The sequence below is a fragment of the Scyliorhinus canicula genome, chromosome 10 (genome assembly GCF_902713615.1).
Source record: "Scyliorhinus canicula chromosome 10, sScyCan1.1, whole genome shotgun sequence".
In the NCBI taxonomy this organism is placed as follows: domain Eukaryota; kingdom Metazoa; phylum Chordata; class Chondrichthyes; order Carcharhiniformes; family Scyliorhinidae; genus Scyliorhinus; species Scyliorhinus canicula.
Window position 1 is genome coordinate 151256888 of NC_052155.1, and position 14934 is coordinate 151271821.

Consider the following 14934-nt stretch of genomic DNA (forward strand, 5'->3'; position numbering starts at 1 on the left):
CACATGGGTTTGTGGAGGGTGCTATCTCTCTCTTTTTTTTCCTCTTTTGTTTTTCTCTTTTTTCCCCTTTGTTTTTGTTCTTTCCTTTTGTTTGAAGTTGCTCTTGAAGCTGGTGGGGGGTACTGTTCATGGGGGGTTACCGTGGTTGTATGTTAACAAAGTTAAGATGTTTATATTTTGTATTTTGTAAAAATTTCAATAAAAATTATTTATAAAAAAAAAAACAAAACCTAAATTTGAAATGATTTCCAAAGCAGTTGTTTCCAGACACAGATGAATGGGAATGTAGCTGGACAAAACAGAAATCGCTCTACAACTTCACCATCGCTGGTCACATATCTTAAAATTAATGTTAATTGGTCCACATGACTCACACCTGGTATTGAATCAACTATTATGGAATAGTATTTGACACACTTTACTTCATTGGTGAACTTATTTCTGAGCTGCAATGAGTGTTGAAATCATTCTAGATTATGTACGTTAAAAAGTTGGTCTTCCCTGAGCCACAATATTGATAACTTTTCAAATGCTCTTCGAGAATCTCATCAAATTCACTGAGATATTCAGGCAGGCTAAAAAATGACCTCTTCGATTTGACAGTGATTATTCAGGCGGCACGCTGGCACAGTGGTTAGCACTACTACCTCACAGCCCCAGGGATCCGAATTTAATTCTGACCTCTGGTGACTGTCTGTGGAGTTTGCATTTTCTTCCCTATTCTGTGTGGGTTTCCTAAGGGTGATCTGGTTTCCTCCCACAGTCCAAAGATGTGCAGGTTAGGTGGATTGGATATGTGAAATTGACCCTCGGTGGAGTTACAGAGCTAGATGGGGGATTGGGCCTAGGTTGGGGTGCTCTTTCAGATGGTCGGTGCAGTCTCGTTGGGCTGAATGGCCTGCTTCTGCACTGTAGGGATTCTATGACTCATCGTGTCCTCTTAGAGGTAGTCCCAAAGAAGACAGCAGTTTGACTGTGACAACAACACATTTCTGCACTTTTCTCTAATAAAAACACTCCTTTTTTTAAAAATTTAGAGTACCCAATTCATTTTTTCCAATCAAGGTGCAATTTTGTGTGGCCAATCCACATACCCTGCACATCTTTGGGTTGTGGGGGTGAAACCCACGCAAACACGGGGAGAATGTGAAAACTCCACATAGACAGTGACCCAGGGCTGGGATTAAACCTGGGACCATGGCACTGTGAGGCAGCAGTGCTAACCACTAGGCCACCGTGCTGCCAGGTAAATGGCACTTATGAAGTCTTCTAACCTGCTTTCGGCCTCCAACCTTAAACTCTTTTCTCAAAATTTCCATATTACCTTTATTTCTGGTTTATTTAGTACAGAATATTCTATTATATCCAGTGGAATAGATTTTAGCTATCAGCCAATGTCTTCAGGGTTGGTTTCTTCCCTCCCTTCAAAAGAAGAAATATCTCGCAGTTCTATTGCCATTTCAGATTCCAATTTTTGTTCAACATTTTCAGGCGATGTGGATTCTCCGGAAATCAGCATGTCTGATTCGTTAGATAATTCACCCAACTTTTGGTGGATGAGGATTAATGTGCAGTTTGCGCACTGTTCAGATCTACAAACTTTTTAAAGTAAAATGACAAATTTGTCTTTTTGCCAAACTTTGTTCTCTTGCCTTGCCTTCAATTTTCTGTGTTTTTGACTGCCAGATTGACAGTGTCGCTTCATATTAACTGATCTTTCCTGGCTTTAATGAATATGAATTTTCTGAAAGAGCAGGCTTTTTTTGACCTCCTCAGCCCTGGGGGTCGAGTCGCCCCTTTCCCCTTGTCGACCTCGCCTTGTTGCTGGCTCAGGCTGCCAGGCTATGGCCTTGTCTGCCCAGCCCTCCTCAGCCCTAGCCTTGAGTCGAGTCGCCCCGCTGCTCCTCTCGACGACAGGCACCTCACCTCGTTCGACTAGCCCACCTCGGTCCCTGGCTATGGCCTGCCCTCCTCTGCTGTGGGTCGAAATTGAGAAACTTGTTGCTTTATTTTGCATCAGTGCAGGAAATCTTTGCCTAGATGGCTGCCTGTCCCTCCTAGTCACCTTGTCACCTGAAAGACTTTGGACCAGTGTTTTCCTGCTCAAAGGAAACTTCTAAGGAAGAAATTTGATGGCTCTCTGCATTGCCTGCTGATAGGCGAGTCTATGAGTAGGCTATGCAGAGCTATCGGACTTTGATGGGTGCCCAAGAAATACCCACAGACACCGGACACCTCTATCTACTGTAAAGTCCAGAAATGTTATTGTGCAGTTTGTTGCAGCTTAACTATTTTTAATGTATTACATTTTAATCCCAGGAACTTCACATTTTTCTTGCAGGTACATTGCATTAGCACAGAATTTACTCCCAGAAAACATGGGGGTGAGAAGGGGGTTCCATTCAGGATTCAGATAGATACGTTCAAGCAAAATGAAACCGGAGAGTATACAGACCATCTTCATTCAGCCAGCTGCCAAATTAAAGTTTTCAAGGTACTGTGTGACGCATTTTTGTTTAATGTGACACTACCGCACTGCATCTTGAAGATATTACAACTGGTGATTTAATATTCTGGCAAACCTCTATGGATAGTGAGTATATTTGTCAAATGGTGGTAGTTGCAAAAATAAATATTTGAAAATCTGGAGCACCCAGAATTGAGAAGCTATCCTACCATTACTTGAAACTTGCATCAAGAGAAAAACATTTAGATTTTTTATTTTTTGAATTCCTGATATGCCTCAGCATGTCTGCTATGGAAATATGTCTTCAAAGTTCCCACCGGCAGTGTTTCATGCATTTGCTTTGGTCAGATGGTGTTTCAAATCCTGATTTTGGGTCCTGACTATATATAATATATACATTTGAAATGGAAGCTTAATCAATTTGTAAATCTTTCAGTGCCCAAGACGTCATTTTTATTTTGTTTCCTTTCGTCTTCATGATGCTGACATTTGCACAGATAATCTTCTCCAAGATAGGAATCTGTCCCTAATGGCCTTCAGTTCTGTGGTAAAGGTTTCAGTAAATTGGAACCTTGTATATTGCTGTGTAGCTTTTTATATAGGACTGTCATTTTGTGGATCCTGTGATGTGAAACTTTTCAATAGTTTGGCAATTTTCCATTTTTTCCTGTCTGCCTAAAGTGTTGTGTGAGGTGATTTAATGGGAAATGGTACATTGGCACTCCTCTAAAATGCTGCTTTTGATGGGCGAGTCCAGAGTGAATTTTGGCAGACTGTTCAATTGTGGCGAGGGGTACATAAAGCTAAGAAAATATCTTTCAAAAGATGTGCTTTAAGGATCAGTGATTTTTTTAAAATTCAGGAGGCAAATCTTGGCTGCTTTATTTCCCTTCCTAGAACTTGGGTAAGTTATTGTGTCCCCGTCACCTCCACTGAGATCAGGTAATTCAACACAAACTAGTGTTTAAATTTGGCACCAACTTTGTACCACCATGTATGTCTTGCTGTATTTGCTCATTGAGTCAATCTTGAGTTTAAGCTTCGGTTTTAATGCATTCTATTTACACTAGCTCTCTACCATAATTTTGAGTTATAGGATTTCAGTATTCCTCTGTTTTTCTAGCCCAAAGGTGCAGACAGAAAACAGAAAACCGATAGAGAGAAAATGGAGAAGCGAACAGCTCAAGAAAAAGAAAAGTATCAACCGTCATATGAAACAACTATCTTAACAGAGGTAAAATACAGGTTAAGGGAAAAGAACAGTAAGAATGCAGGTAGCACAGCAGCAATTTTTCTCAAATCTCAAATGCACCGGAAAAATTAGTCTAAAATTGCACTGACAATCTGATTTATATTATATGTAGCCCACAATTATTGGGCGCAATCCACCGGCTGCGTTGCGCTCTTGCTCAAGCGCGGTACGGCCGATGAATGCTGGGAGAGGTTTCCTGGCAGATTTCACTCCTTGCAGGATCTACCCAAGTCCCACGAGGCATTGGAGTCAGAACCCCACCCAAAAGGGGTGGGACCCGCGCCAAAGTCAATTTTAAAACGAACTTCGGCGAACTTACCCGGGATCTACTGGCCTTCACCAAGGGGGGGCGTAACCGGGCCCCGTTCAGCATTGGTCCACACAAATGTGGAACAGGTAGAACGACGCACGGGGTGGGGTGGGGGGGGGGGGGGCCTCTCCTGGGCTATTGGAGACCCCTGGGTGGTTGGGGTCAGTGCAGGGTGGGGCCCTGGCCATCCCCCTGGAAAGCGAGCACCATGGCACTGCCCAGCTGGCACCTTGGCACTGCCATCCTGGCACCACCCGGGTGCCATTGCCAAGCTGGCAGGATCACTGCCAGGGTGGCATTGCCAAGACTAGGGGCTGAGGGGGCCCATGCCCATGAAAGGAGGGTGGGGGGGGGGGGGGGGGGGTTGAAGGGTGGGGTGTGCATGGCAGATAAGTAGGGGCCTCTGGGAAGTTGGGGTGTGGTAAGGGTGGGGGTCCTGGAAGGGGAGATCTTTCCGTTGAATCGTACCCATTGTCTTTCATGCAAGCTGACAAATTTTGAACAAAAAAAATGCAGTGGAGTTCCAATGTTGCTTTTTGTTTTACTCCACTTTTTTCATTTTCTATTTTTTTTTTCCAGTTCGGTAAATGTTCTTTTCTCCTTCCCATGCTCCACTGATTGCAACAAATCCTGTCCTGGAGTGAGAATGTAATTGATTAAAGTAGGGAGGACATAAAAGCTACAAAGCAATTCAGACCTGCATTTTTCATTGATCATATTCAGTTTACCCTTTAGTGAACTCTGTACTGGAGGATACGTTGGTCCAATTTCTTAAAATAATTATGCAAGGGCAGCACGGTTGCGCAGTGGGTTAGCCCTGCTGCCTCACGCCGCCGAGGTCCCAGGTTCGATCCCGGCTCTGGCTCACTGTCCGTGTGCCGTTTGCACATTCTCCCTGTGTTTGCGTGGGTTTCTCCCCCACAACCCAAAGATGTGCACGCTAGGTGGATTGGCCACGCTAAATTGCCCCTTAATTGGAAAAAATGAATTGGGTACTCTAAATTTCAATAAAATAAATAAATGTGCAAAATTGAATATATTTTAATCGCGCACACACACACACATTCTTCACAATATGGCCCATTAATCTTTTGTGTAGGATCATTGTGCTACATAGAAGCAGTTGATTATTTTTATCTGGCACTTAGATGTTTTTCCATCCAATTTCTAACATTTATCTGAATAATTGACTTTTAAGTTGTGTTGGAGATTTTTCTGGAACTCTGCACCACATTAACAATATTAGCAATATTCTCCTTTTTTAAAAAAAAAATCGCTTTTGAAGCTTTTAATCTTGTAATTATTTTCAGTCTTCAGTGCATGCCTTTGTTTTTAGTATTTTGTTTTAGCATTTTAAATATCTAAGTCACACCACTTATCGATTATTTTGTCTCATGAAAACAAGTTATTTTCTGAGAGCCGTTTTAAAGTCATTTTTCACCCTCTTCAGCAGGTGCGAATCAATAGCGAATAAATTCTTGGCTACTGGCAACCGGTTGTACCTTTCCCTACTGGCTGTTCTTCCGTGCCTCCGTCCATCATGGAGGCCATTGCTGCTGCATCTGATTCTGTACATATGCTTCCCAGCAGATATTCACAATACAATGGAATTCCCCCTTCCTGCCAGCCTATAAACACTGAGGCTTCAATTGTTACCCAGAACAGCTATTTTTAGCCCATTCAAAATCAAACAAGGCAGGAATCTTTTTTTAAAGTGCGTTGTGCATGAAGTGGGTCCATTCATATATTTGCAAATTTAAAAAAAAAAATTAACAACTAACATTCTGGGCCAGGCTATTTGATGCAATGCAGGCTCAATTTAACATTGGATTTTTATCAATATAGCATAGTACTGGGTGTAAGTCTTTTAATCCATATAATTGTCCTTGTTCTTATCTGAACTCTTTATCAGTACATCAGTTTTTTTTTTTTGCAAGATCAGGTTCCCACATCTGGGATGTACTATACTTGATATGTTACTGTTGAGTTGTACAGGATTAAAATAATTTGCTTTGACTCACAGATAAATGTCCAGAGCTGCAGCCTACTGCTTGGTTAACCAGGGTGATAACAGCTTCATGTTGACAGGATGCTTGAATGTTCAGTCAATAATGACACTCAAATCCCTCTCCTTTCCTACCTTGCTGAATGGACCTTCATTAATTGTGTACTTTTATTTCTTGTTCCAACATCTATTACTGTACATTTATATGGGCATTAAAAACCATTCACCATAGCTTTGCCACCTGCTGAATGCTGTTAATCTCCCCTATGGTCACATAACTTTGTGTCATTAGTGCATTTGTAATCGTACTAAATTATAGTGTACTGACTTGTTATATCTTTTGCCATTTTATTTTAGAGCCTGGTTTTGAAAAATACATACTTAAAACTCAATTGGCATCATGTTTTTGATTGAGTGAATATTTTAGACAAATTTCATCCGTTGATTTATCTTTCATTTGTACTCATTGACAATTATTATTTTGACCTGACCATTTGATTTAAGATATGTTCCATTTCCTATCTTTGTCATGTTCACTGTAATTATGCCATAATACTTTTTACTTTATTTTTCTTATTTTAAATCTATTAAAATCTCCTGCAGTGCAAAATAGTCTTGAAAATGCTTTGTTATAATAGGCAGTTTTGGAGTAGGAAAGTCAGACTTGTGACAATTGAAAATTATTTTGTGACAATTAATTGTACTAAAAGATGGCTGACCTGCATTGCTACAAATATGCATCAACTCCTCTGTGACTGCATCTAATATCCATCAGTTTTAACAGGGCGCACAACTCCTGCAGGGGTTTTGGAAGGAATTTTTACTGTAATGTTAATAACAGCGGCCAGGAAGAAGCAATATGTCTTTCCAGCATTGAACGAATCTTGGCTCATTTTTATATTTGTTTGTAAAGGAAGTTCCTGAAATACACTGAAGTTTACTTTCTTCATTTTATCAGTCATTGCCTTGGATTTGGAGGGATGGCTAGTTTGTCGAAGCTGCTGGAGAGGGAGAAGCTGTTGAAGTTTTTGAGCACAAGTTACTTGTGCGCACCCAGGTCATGTGAGTGACCTTACTGTGCATGCAATGTGACATACTGGAAATGGCTTAAAAAGGATGACACAACTTCCTAATCGATAATTTGGTTAAATGCTTGCACTTGGGTTGAGATGGCAGTTAATAAAGGAACCAGTAGGTGAAGAAAGGCACTCTAGTGGTTGTTGATATAATGTTAAGTATGAGAGAATTCTTATTGCTTTATCCTTGGGTTAGTTGAGAATTGGTTTATTGTTAGCATTGAATCTTCATGTTGAATTTGGAGATAAAAAAGCTGTGATTATTATGCTATAGTAATTGTTTCAAGATTACTCAAAATGAAGAGTCTTGTAAAGATGTGATTTTAAAACTAAAGATTCTGAAACTTTGAGAATATTCTAGCTACCATATCTAATTTGCAGGAGTTCACTATTGGTTTTAAGGTTCCAAAGTATTACTAATGCTCTATCTCCACTTGTGACTTCACCTACTTTGAAAAAGTATATTCCAGTATCTTATGGATGTTTATTTGAAATCATTGTTACTTTGAAGAAGCAAGTAAATGAGGACCAAATGATGGATACATAAAGAAATGCGCTACTAGACTGCTAATGTGTTAGAACAGGTTGAATAATTTGTAGGTTTGATATTCAGTACCTTTTATAATAGCCTTCCTAAGGCTTTGACATTTGGCTTCCACACTTCCACTTTACATTTTCAATACTAACTTGCAGTTATGTTAACTATTGTTTTCACTGTGTTCCACTACATATCTAGCCAAATTGAGAAAAGTACGTTTGCAGAAACAATACTGTCTAAAAGAAGTGGAAATTCTCATTGTCGAGTCACTGGGTAACTCGGGAGTCAACAAAACTTGGACTTTATCTTAGACAGATATGTATTTAAGCCTGAGAGCTCTGGCCTAGACCTCGATGCATCAAAACCTGTTGATTAGTTGGGCCTGAGATGGATTGAATGGAAGAGAAGTGCTTTTAGGAAAGAAAAATAACCTGATACTTCACTAATTGCTGTTTCAACTATGCCTGCTTGTGGGCTACACTTCAGGTATCAACAGCCATTTAAAACATTACAAGGCTTGGACTTTTCCCTACTTGGCCAGATGATGATTTGTAGTGGACAATGATCTGGAAGAGTTTACAACCAACTTAAACCCAAGAGTGGAGGCAATTCTAATTCAAATATAGAACAATCAAGAGTTTAATTATGGTGGTGTGTCAACGAAGATGGACTGAACTCCATCAGTGGAACATGGAGAAAATATGCTTTTCATCACTGATTTGTGAAGTTATTCTATTATCCTGGCAATTCAAAATATTCTTAATGCAGGCAAAAAAGATTTTGAACTCTAACTCAAAATGAACTCTGCTTTACCTAATTTCTTTCTAATGCTTTTAGAATCCAGACATCAAACATTTTAAATTAAAAATCTAAACTTAGACACGAATGCCGACATGCGCTGAAGTGAATGCTTGGGATGTTCTCATTTTTTTTTGACGTATTTTTATGTTGAACTATGCCAAAATCAAACCAGATGCAAAAAAGGCATATCTTTTGTCGATGCTAGACTTCTGAGTCAGTTATATCTCTGAGTTAAGGGAGGACGGCTAAATACTCATATGGGTGATGGCTTCTGAAGAGTAAATTGAAGGTCCTAATGGATTGTCTTTTCCACATTAAAGTTGAATTTCTAGAAAAATGGTTAATGTTAAAGAAATGCTTACACTGCTAGGTGTTGTGCTCATGATTTCATGATCTACTGTATAAATTGATCCTAGTCTTTGGTGTCTGTCCAGATGAGGCTTGAGCCTATTATTGAAGATGCACTTGAACATGAGCAGAAAAAGTCCACCAAGCGGACTTTGCCAGCAGACTGCGGTGATTCTCTGGCAAAGCGAGGCAGTGTAAGGACTTCTGCTTACCTTTTCGTTGTACAAGACCGCTTGTGCAAGAATAAAATCAAAGTGTTAGATATAGGATTAGCTTTTAAAACATGTAACACTATGAAAGGACTTGGTTTGGACTTTTTTGCAATACCTTCAACGCTTTCAGGCTTCAATCCTCCTAAATCTAACACTTGATACAGAAGCTCTTAATTCCTCAAAGGCCACAAAAATGTATCTGTCTAGTACATTGCTTTTTAATCCAAGTCATCTTAATTTTCATATTTTACATACTCTAATTGGCAGGCACAAAAGCAGTTTGAGATGGATTGTTCAAGGGAAAAGTACTGTTGTGAGGTCTCAAAGTTGTTCATGAATTGTTTAATATAGTACAAATGTTTTGCTGGAAAAATAACTAACACTATATCCCTGTGATTCATATATTTATATTATATATATTTGTATGTATGTGTATATATGATATATATATTATATACACATATATACATATAATATACACACATACATGGGTTTTTGTGGCCTAAAATAGTGAGACATTTTGCATAATATAATGAGTGGATAGTAGACTAATTCAAGTTTGTATTTCATTTTGAACACTGTGATCTACTTGGCCTATGCCTCTTCCTTTTGCTTTAGAATTTTGTTCTTTTGTCAACTTGCTTTTCTCCCCCCTCACCTTTCAAATGCTGTCAGCTGTTTGCACTGTTAATCCTTTTCTACCTCAGACTAGCTAAAATGTTCTTTGAGCAGGTTTTTAAAGTTTTTTTTTTGACGCATTTTTGAAAGGGTGCTCTTTAATTTATTATGTTTGTATGTAACTTGTTCAGTGCTGTCTTTTCATGGAGAATTCAGAGCTCACTGGAACACAAACTCCAGGTTTGAAACAGCTGTATTTAACACACAAAGCATTACTCTAATATCTTGTTTTGAGCAATAACTAACTTTTGTTCTGCCTTTGTTATTTCAAACAAAAAATAAATGAAGGTTCAGGGTGGTGGGAATGATAGCAGCTTGATGGTTTTGGTACTGGACTAGCGCCAGGTCATGAGTTAAGATTCCAACATAGAGAAACTGAGTTCAACTAAGCTGGCACCAAAAAATGACTGTGGAAACTGCTGGCTAACCATTAAATCCAGTTGGTTCACCAAAGTCCTTCAGGGAAGGAACCTTTCATGCATATGACGCCAGTCTCAAAACAATGTGGTCTAGCCTTAATGTTCTCCAGGTAACTAGGAATGGGTACCGTCCAGCTTTCAAGAACAAGTAATAATAAATACAAGTTTTCACTTAACCTCCAGTCGTTACTGAATTCGGAAGAGATAGCTTTTTAAAGCCTTGAACACACTGCTAGCTTATCCTGGCTAACATGCTTGGGAAACCAAACAATGTGTACTGAATTTGATTCAAATTCAGAGATTTAATTGGTGTGAGATCTTTATAGGATATTTTAATGGATTTTTCAAAACTTCAAATAGGACTTCAAGAATAGCTGCTTAAAGGGGAAAGTAGTTTGTACAGAATAAAATAATAACCTCTCCTTCAATGTATTTGCCTTTTTTCAGAACTCTGTTTACCTTTCAGCTTGCAGAACCTTGAAGTATCTGGTCTTGCAAGTTTGCTTCAGTAAAGTTGAGGGTTTGCTTCAGAGCTCCCCAAGTCCACAAAATGCTGGACCAGTGTTTGCTGATGCAAGGTGTCCCAATTATATGTGCTGTTAGTTAGACTTGACCTTTCACCCTTCAATGTTTTTGCCCACAAAGTTTCTCAAAGTGAAAGCTGATGATGGCACCATAAGGGAAAAGGTACATATGGGACATGTGCACAGGGCACATAACGGTATCTCCTTAACATTGAGATTTACGGATTTTGAAATAAACCAGGAAGAACTGAGAAGAAGGATGAATTAAAAGGGCTAAATTCAACGCCAAATCACATACAAAAAGGAAAAATAAAGCAAGAGAAAGAAAGCTTGGATTTAGGTTTGGGGGTGGGGGGTGGGGGGCATGCTGGAAGAGAGAGACAAGGGAAAACTATGAAAACAACATTTTTAAAATAGCTCTGAAAAATACAAAACCTGAAAGAATGAACTTACACACTTGTAATAATTTTTAGTGTCAGAGGGGTTGATTGGCAGTCATTTGAAAGGGTACAGTTTGCAATGACGAGATTCAACTTCTGTGGGTAGTTTTATTGGAAAATGCAGCATGCTCAATTTAAAATGAAATAGGTGAAGTCAAGGGCAGAGTGCCATTCTTACAGACAGCAGCAGAATGGTGCAATCTTTGGGGCATTTGTTACTCATCCAAAGTTGGATGTACCATTTGCCTATAAATACTGCCAAGCGCCATTAGCGAAGCTGTTTCTTTGCAAGTTTTGATTTGGTAGTCCAAATCATGCTGGAGCAGAGCATATCGTTCCCTTTTCGGGCTAGCATGGTTGATTGGCATTGCATTTACAGTGTCATGTTGCTAAAAGGGTACTTGCACAGTAAAGTATGTCCAGTAACACTTTGCAGCAGGTTAAATAGTTAATTCATGTGAAAATGCAGCAAGTTCATGATTGGGAGGACGAGGCCAATTGAGTGGTGTAAATTGGCAATTTACAGCTCATGGCATATCTCTTGGCTGAACTTGCTGGTGGACTTGTGCATTAATGATGGCGTGTTATACAAACTCACCATTGTTTTTATGGCAAGATTTGGGCCATTGTATTCGATGAGGAGCATGATTCTGTGTGACTCTTACAATCTTTCAGGCCAGCTTTAAGTGACTGTTTGAAATGGAATTGCTTTGGCATGCTTGATTTAATTGATGTCCTGAAGACACGTACATGAAGATCTTTATGTAGGAGGAACATTTCCATTTTGCTAAAATGTCAAATTTGGATGGGTTTAATAATTTTTCTTTATTTAAAATAAATTTCAAGTACTTTCATAGTCACCCTTCCTTTTACGCTGCATTATCTTACCTTTCAATTTTTAATTTAGAATGAAGATGCAATGAAAACCAATGAGAATCTGCACAGAATAGTTCATACCATAATTGAAGAAGCATTTCTCCAGATGTTTTTTGTGTGCCATTATTATAGTCTTGCAATAATTTTAATTGTAATTTATTTTGGAGCTGAAAATGAATGCAACATTTGGCTACCAATTACAAAGAGAATGATCTTTAGGGTTTCACAATCTAGGATTACATGCGTCTTTTGTTAGCTTAAAGCTGAAAAGAAAAAAATGTGGTAACATTAATTTTTCCATCATTGACAGATAATGGGAGATCTTTGTTACTCATGGATCCGATAGTGTATTGGGGAAAAATAGGAAGGCTCCGGAGCAAAGGAAAAACCAGAGAGAAACAATTAACTCTCTCACCATCCTCCTGTAGTTAATAACTTCTAAGAACAAATTGGAGCAGAGCTTATAATGGGGCGGCACGGTGGCACAGTGCTTAGCACTGCTGCCTCCGCTCCAGGGACCCGAGTCAATTCCGATCTCGGGTGATTGTGTGGAGTTTGCACATTCTCCCCGTGTCCGCATGGGTTTCCTCCGGTTTCCTCCCACAGTCCAAAGATGAGCAGGTTGGGTGGATTGGCTATGCTAAATTACCCATCGGGAAGGCAGTTATGGGCATAGGGTGGAGTTGGGCCTAGGTAGGGTGGTCTTTTTTGAAGAAGATCAGTGCACACTCCATGGGTCGAATGGCCTCCTGCATGGTAGGGATTCAATGATTCTATATTGCTTACCTTTTCTTGAAAAGTTGCTTTGTACAATGCTGCATAATGTTTTCTCTGGCTGAAGTGACTTGTGGAAGTATAGAGTCTTTTATGTTCACCTCGGCGGAGGAGGGGAGGGGTTGGCTTAGTGGGTGGGGGGCGGAAGAGAGGTAGGGGAGGTTCTCAGATTTTCCTGTTTTGTCTCCATTGGTAGCTATTTTCTCTTTGTCACATGGTTGAGAGTTCCACTCCCACTCCAGGACCCGTGCTCATTGCTAAAGTTTGACACAATAGTCCTACAAGAGGGAGTACTATATTTTCTGAGGCGCCACTTGTGCCAAACAGTCGACCTGTTCAGGCAGATCCTCAAGGAAGAGCAGGGAGTTCTCCCATCCTGGCCAATAGTCATCCTTCAATACTACAAAAATAAAACCGATTAATTGGCTGTTAAATATTTTTTGCCATCTGCAAATCTTGGTGCCATTTGTCCATACATGCCTGTGAGGTAATTGAAAAATAATTCTCTGGTTTTGAAGTGGTTTTGAGAGTGTGATTTGGTTTTATGTAAATACAATTTTTTTCTTTGTTTACACACCTAAACTTTCAGTGTAGTCCAAATCATTGATTTAGATTTGAAGTTTTGTACTCAAAGGAAGTGCTGCAGAGCTGATCATTTTTCTTTTTTGACTTCTAGGTTAGATCCAAAATATAGAGCCTATTCTGTGTTTGAATAATTTCCTTTAATTCCAATTTTAGAATGGTTGTTCTTGTAGTTTCTGATCAATATTACAATTTTGTGCTAAGTTATATGTAGTTTTGTGGAATTGGACGGATGGAATGTCTTTAAATTGGGCAAGTGGAACTAACTTCCAACTTGATTCCTGGTAGCGAAAGGTAACATGCCATTCCCAGAACAGTCTTGGTCATCTTTCTTTGTAAATTGAGACCTTAGTCTCAACTAATTTTCAATTTCTAAGTGATCATACTGCCTAGTTTGTTTTAATCATTAATTTAGTTGGATCTGTGGATCCATATCATTTCACTGCTGTTTGTTCTGCATTGAAGTCAAGATACATTTTTCCTTTCTAAACAAAAAGTCATATTTCTATTCAAGTTGAGTTTTGTGGATCTACTTCCTCTATTTTACACGAATATCAACATTATCTGTCTAATCCAAAATCTGTAGAAATTGAGGAAAATAAGTGTGATGAAAACAACTTATTACTTAACATGGCTTAACTAGGAGTTATATTTATAGTATTTACCCTGTGGCGTGCAAGAGAATTAATTAAAGTAATCGTTCTGTGTTAAATTATATTGAAATCATATCATCCGGAAACTAAACTACCAAATAGTGTTTTCATTACCTCTTGAGGTTTGTTTCTATGTTTCAACTAATATCCTCTGATTGAAATTAAGATAATGCAGCAAGACTATTGCGAGCATGTTACTAAATGTACAATATTCTTCACAGCACATTAGTTTTGTTAATACATGCTTCATTTAAAATTTTCTGATTTATGCAGCAAATCAGGCATTTTAATCTATTGATCTATTTATTTGGCTATCCGTGGCAATTTATCACTTGCAGATAGTAATATGTTCAATTCTCAGTTATGCTTTACACCCTCGTCTCGTGCATAAATCCACAAATCAATTTTATCTGGTAGGGATTGCTTTTCCCATGCTCTTATAAAGAACTTGAAACCCTAATCTTTTCTCTCTCTTAAATTACTACAGTGCTCTCCTTGGCCAGATAATGCATACGTAAACAGCAGTCCTTCTACCACTCCAACATTTACTTCTGGACAAGTCAGTACTTACAGTGTTCCTGACAGGTACAGTGATGTTGATGCAGTTTAATGTATTTGCATTAAAACTTGATTAATTTAAGCATTTGTCCTGATTGTTTAATGCTTAAGTCAAGAATCGTATTCAGGACTTAAGCAGTACAGATTTATATTAGTAAGATCTTTTTCCTTATTTAAAAATGCGTGAAGTTGGAACTGCACCTCATAAATGCTGTTGTTTTGCAGTAACTCTTCTTCACCAAATCATCAAGGAGAAGGGACAACACAGTTTGTAGTGGAGGTATGTGTCTCCCCACAGCAGTAAAGCTAGAGGATTACTTCTGGTGGGCAATGCACAGTTTACCTTTATCAAAAAGTAATATTATTGATTTTGGTTATGGGAACTATATCCAATCCTGTTTTGAGGCATTAAAAACTATTC

The 14934-nt window shown here is 38.8% G+C and overlaps 1 protein-coding gene across 5 annotated transcripts in view; it reads left to right on the forward strand.

Annotated features, from left to right (window-relative positions):
* The window catches only part of LOC119972714 (upstream-binding protein 1-like), a 123954-nt gene that overhangs the window by 70191 nt on the left and 38829 nt on the right, over positions 1-14934 (forward strand). For 4 of the 5 annotated variants that reach the window (XM_038809911.1, XM_038809910.1, XM_038809914.1 and 1 more), the window contains 5 exons: positions 2342-2494; positions 3591-3701; positions 8884-8991; positions 14443-14540; positions 14739-14793. In XM_038809911.1, coding sequence (XP_038665839.1) covers positions 2342-2494; positions 3591-3701; positions 8884-8991; positions 14443-14540; positions 14739-14793 — 525 coding nt within the window. The remainder of the gene's footprint in view (positions 1-2341; positions 2495-3590; positions 3702-8883; positions 8992-14442; positions 14541-14738; positions 14794-14934) is intronic. The other variant, XM_038809912.1, reaches the window with a different exon arrangement.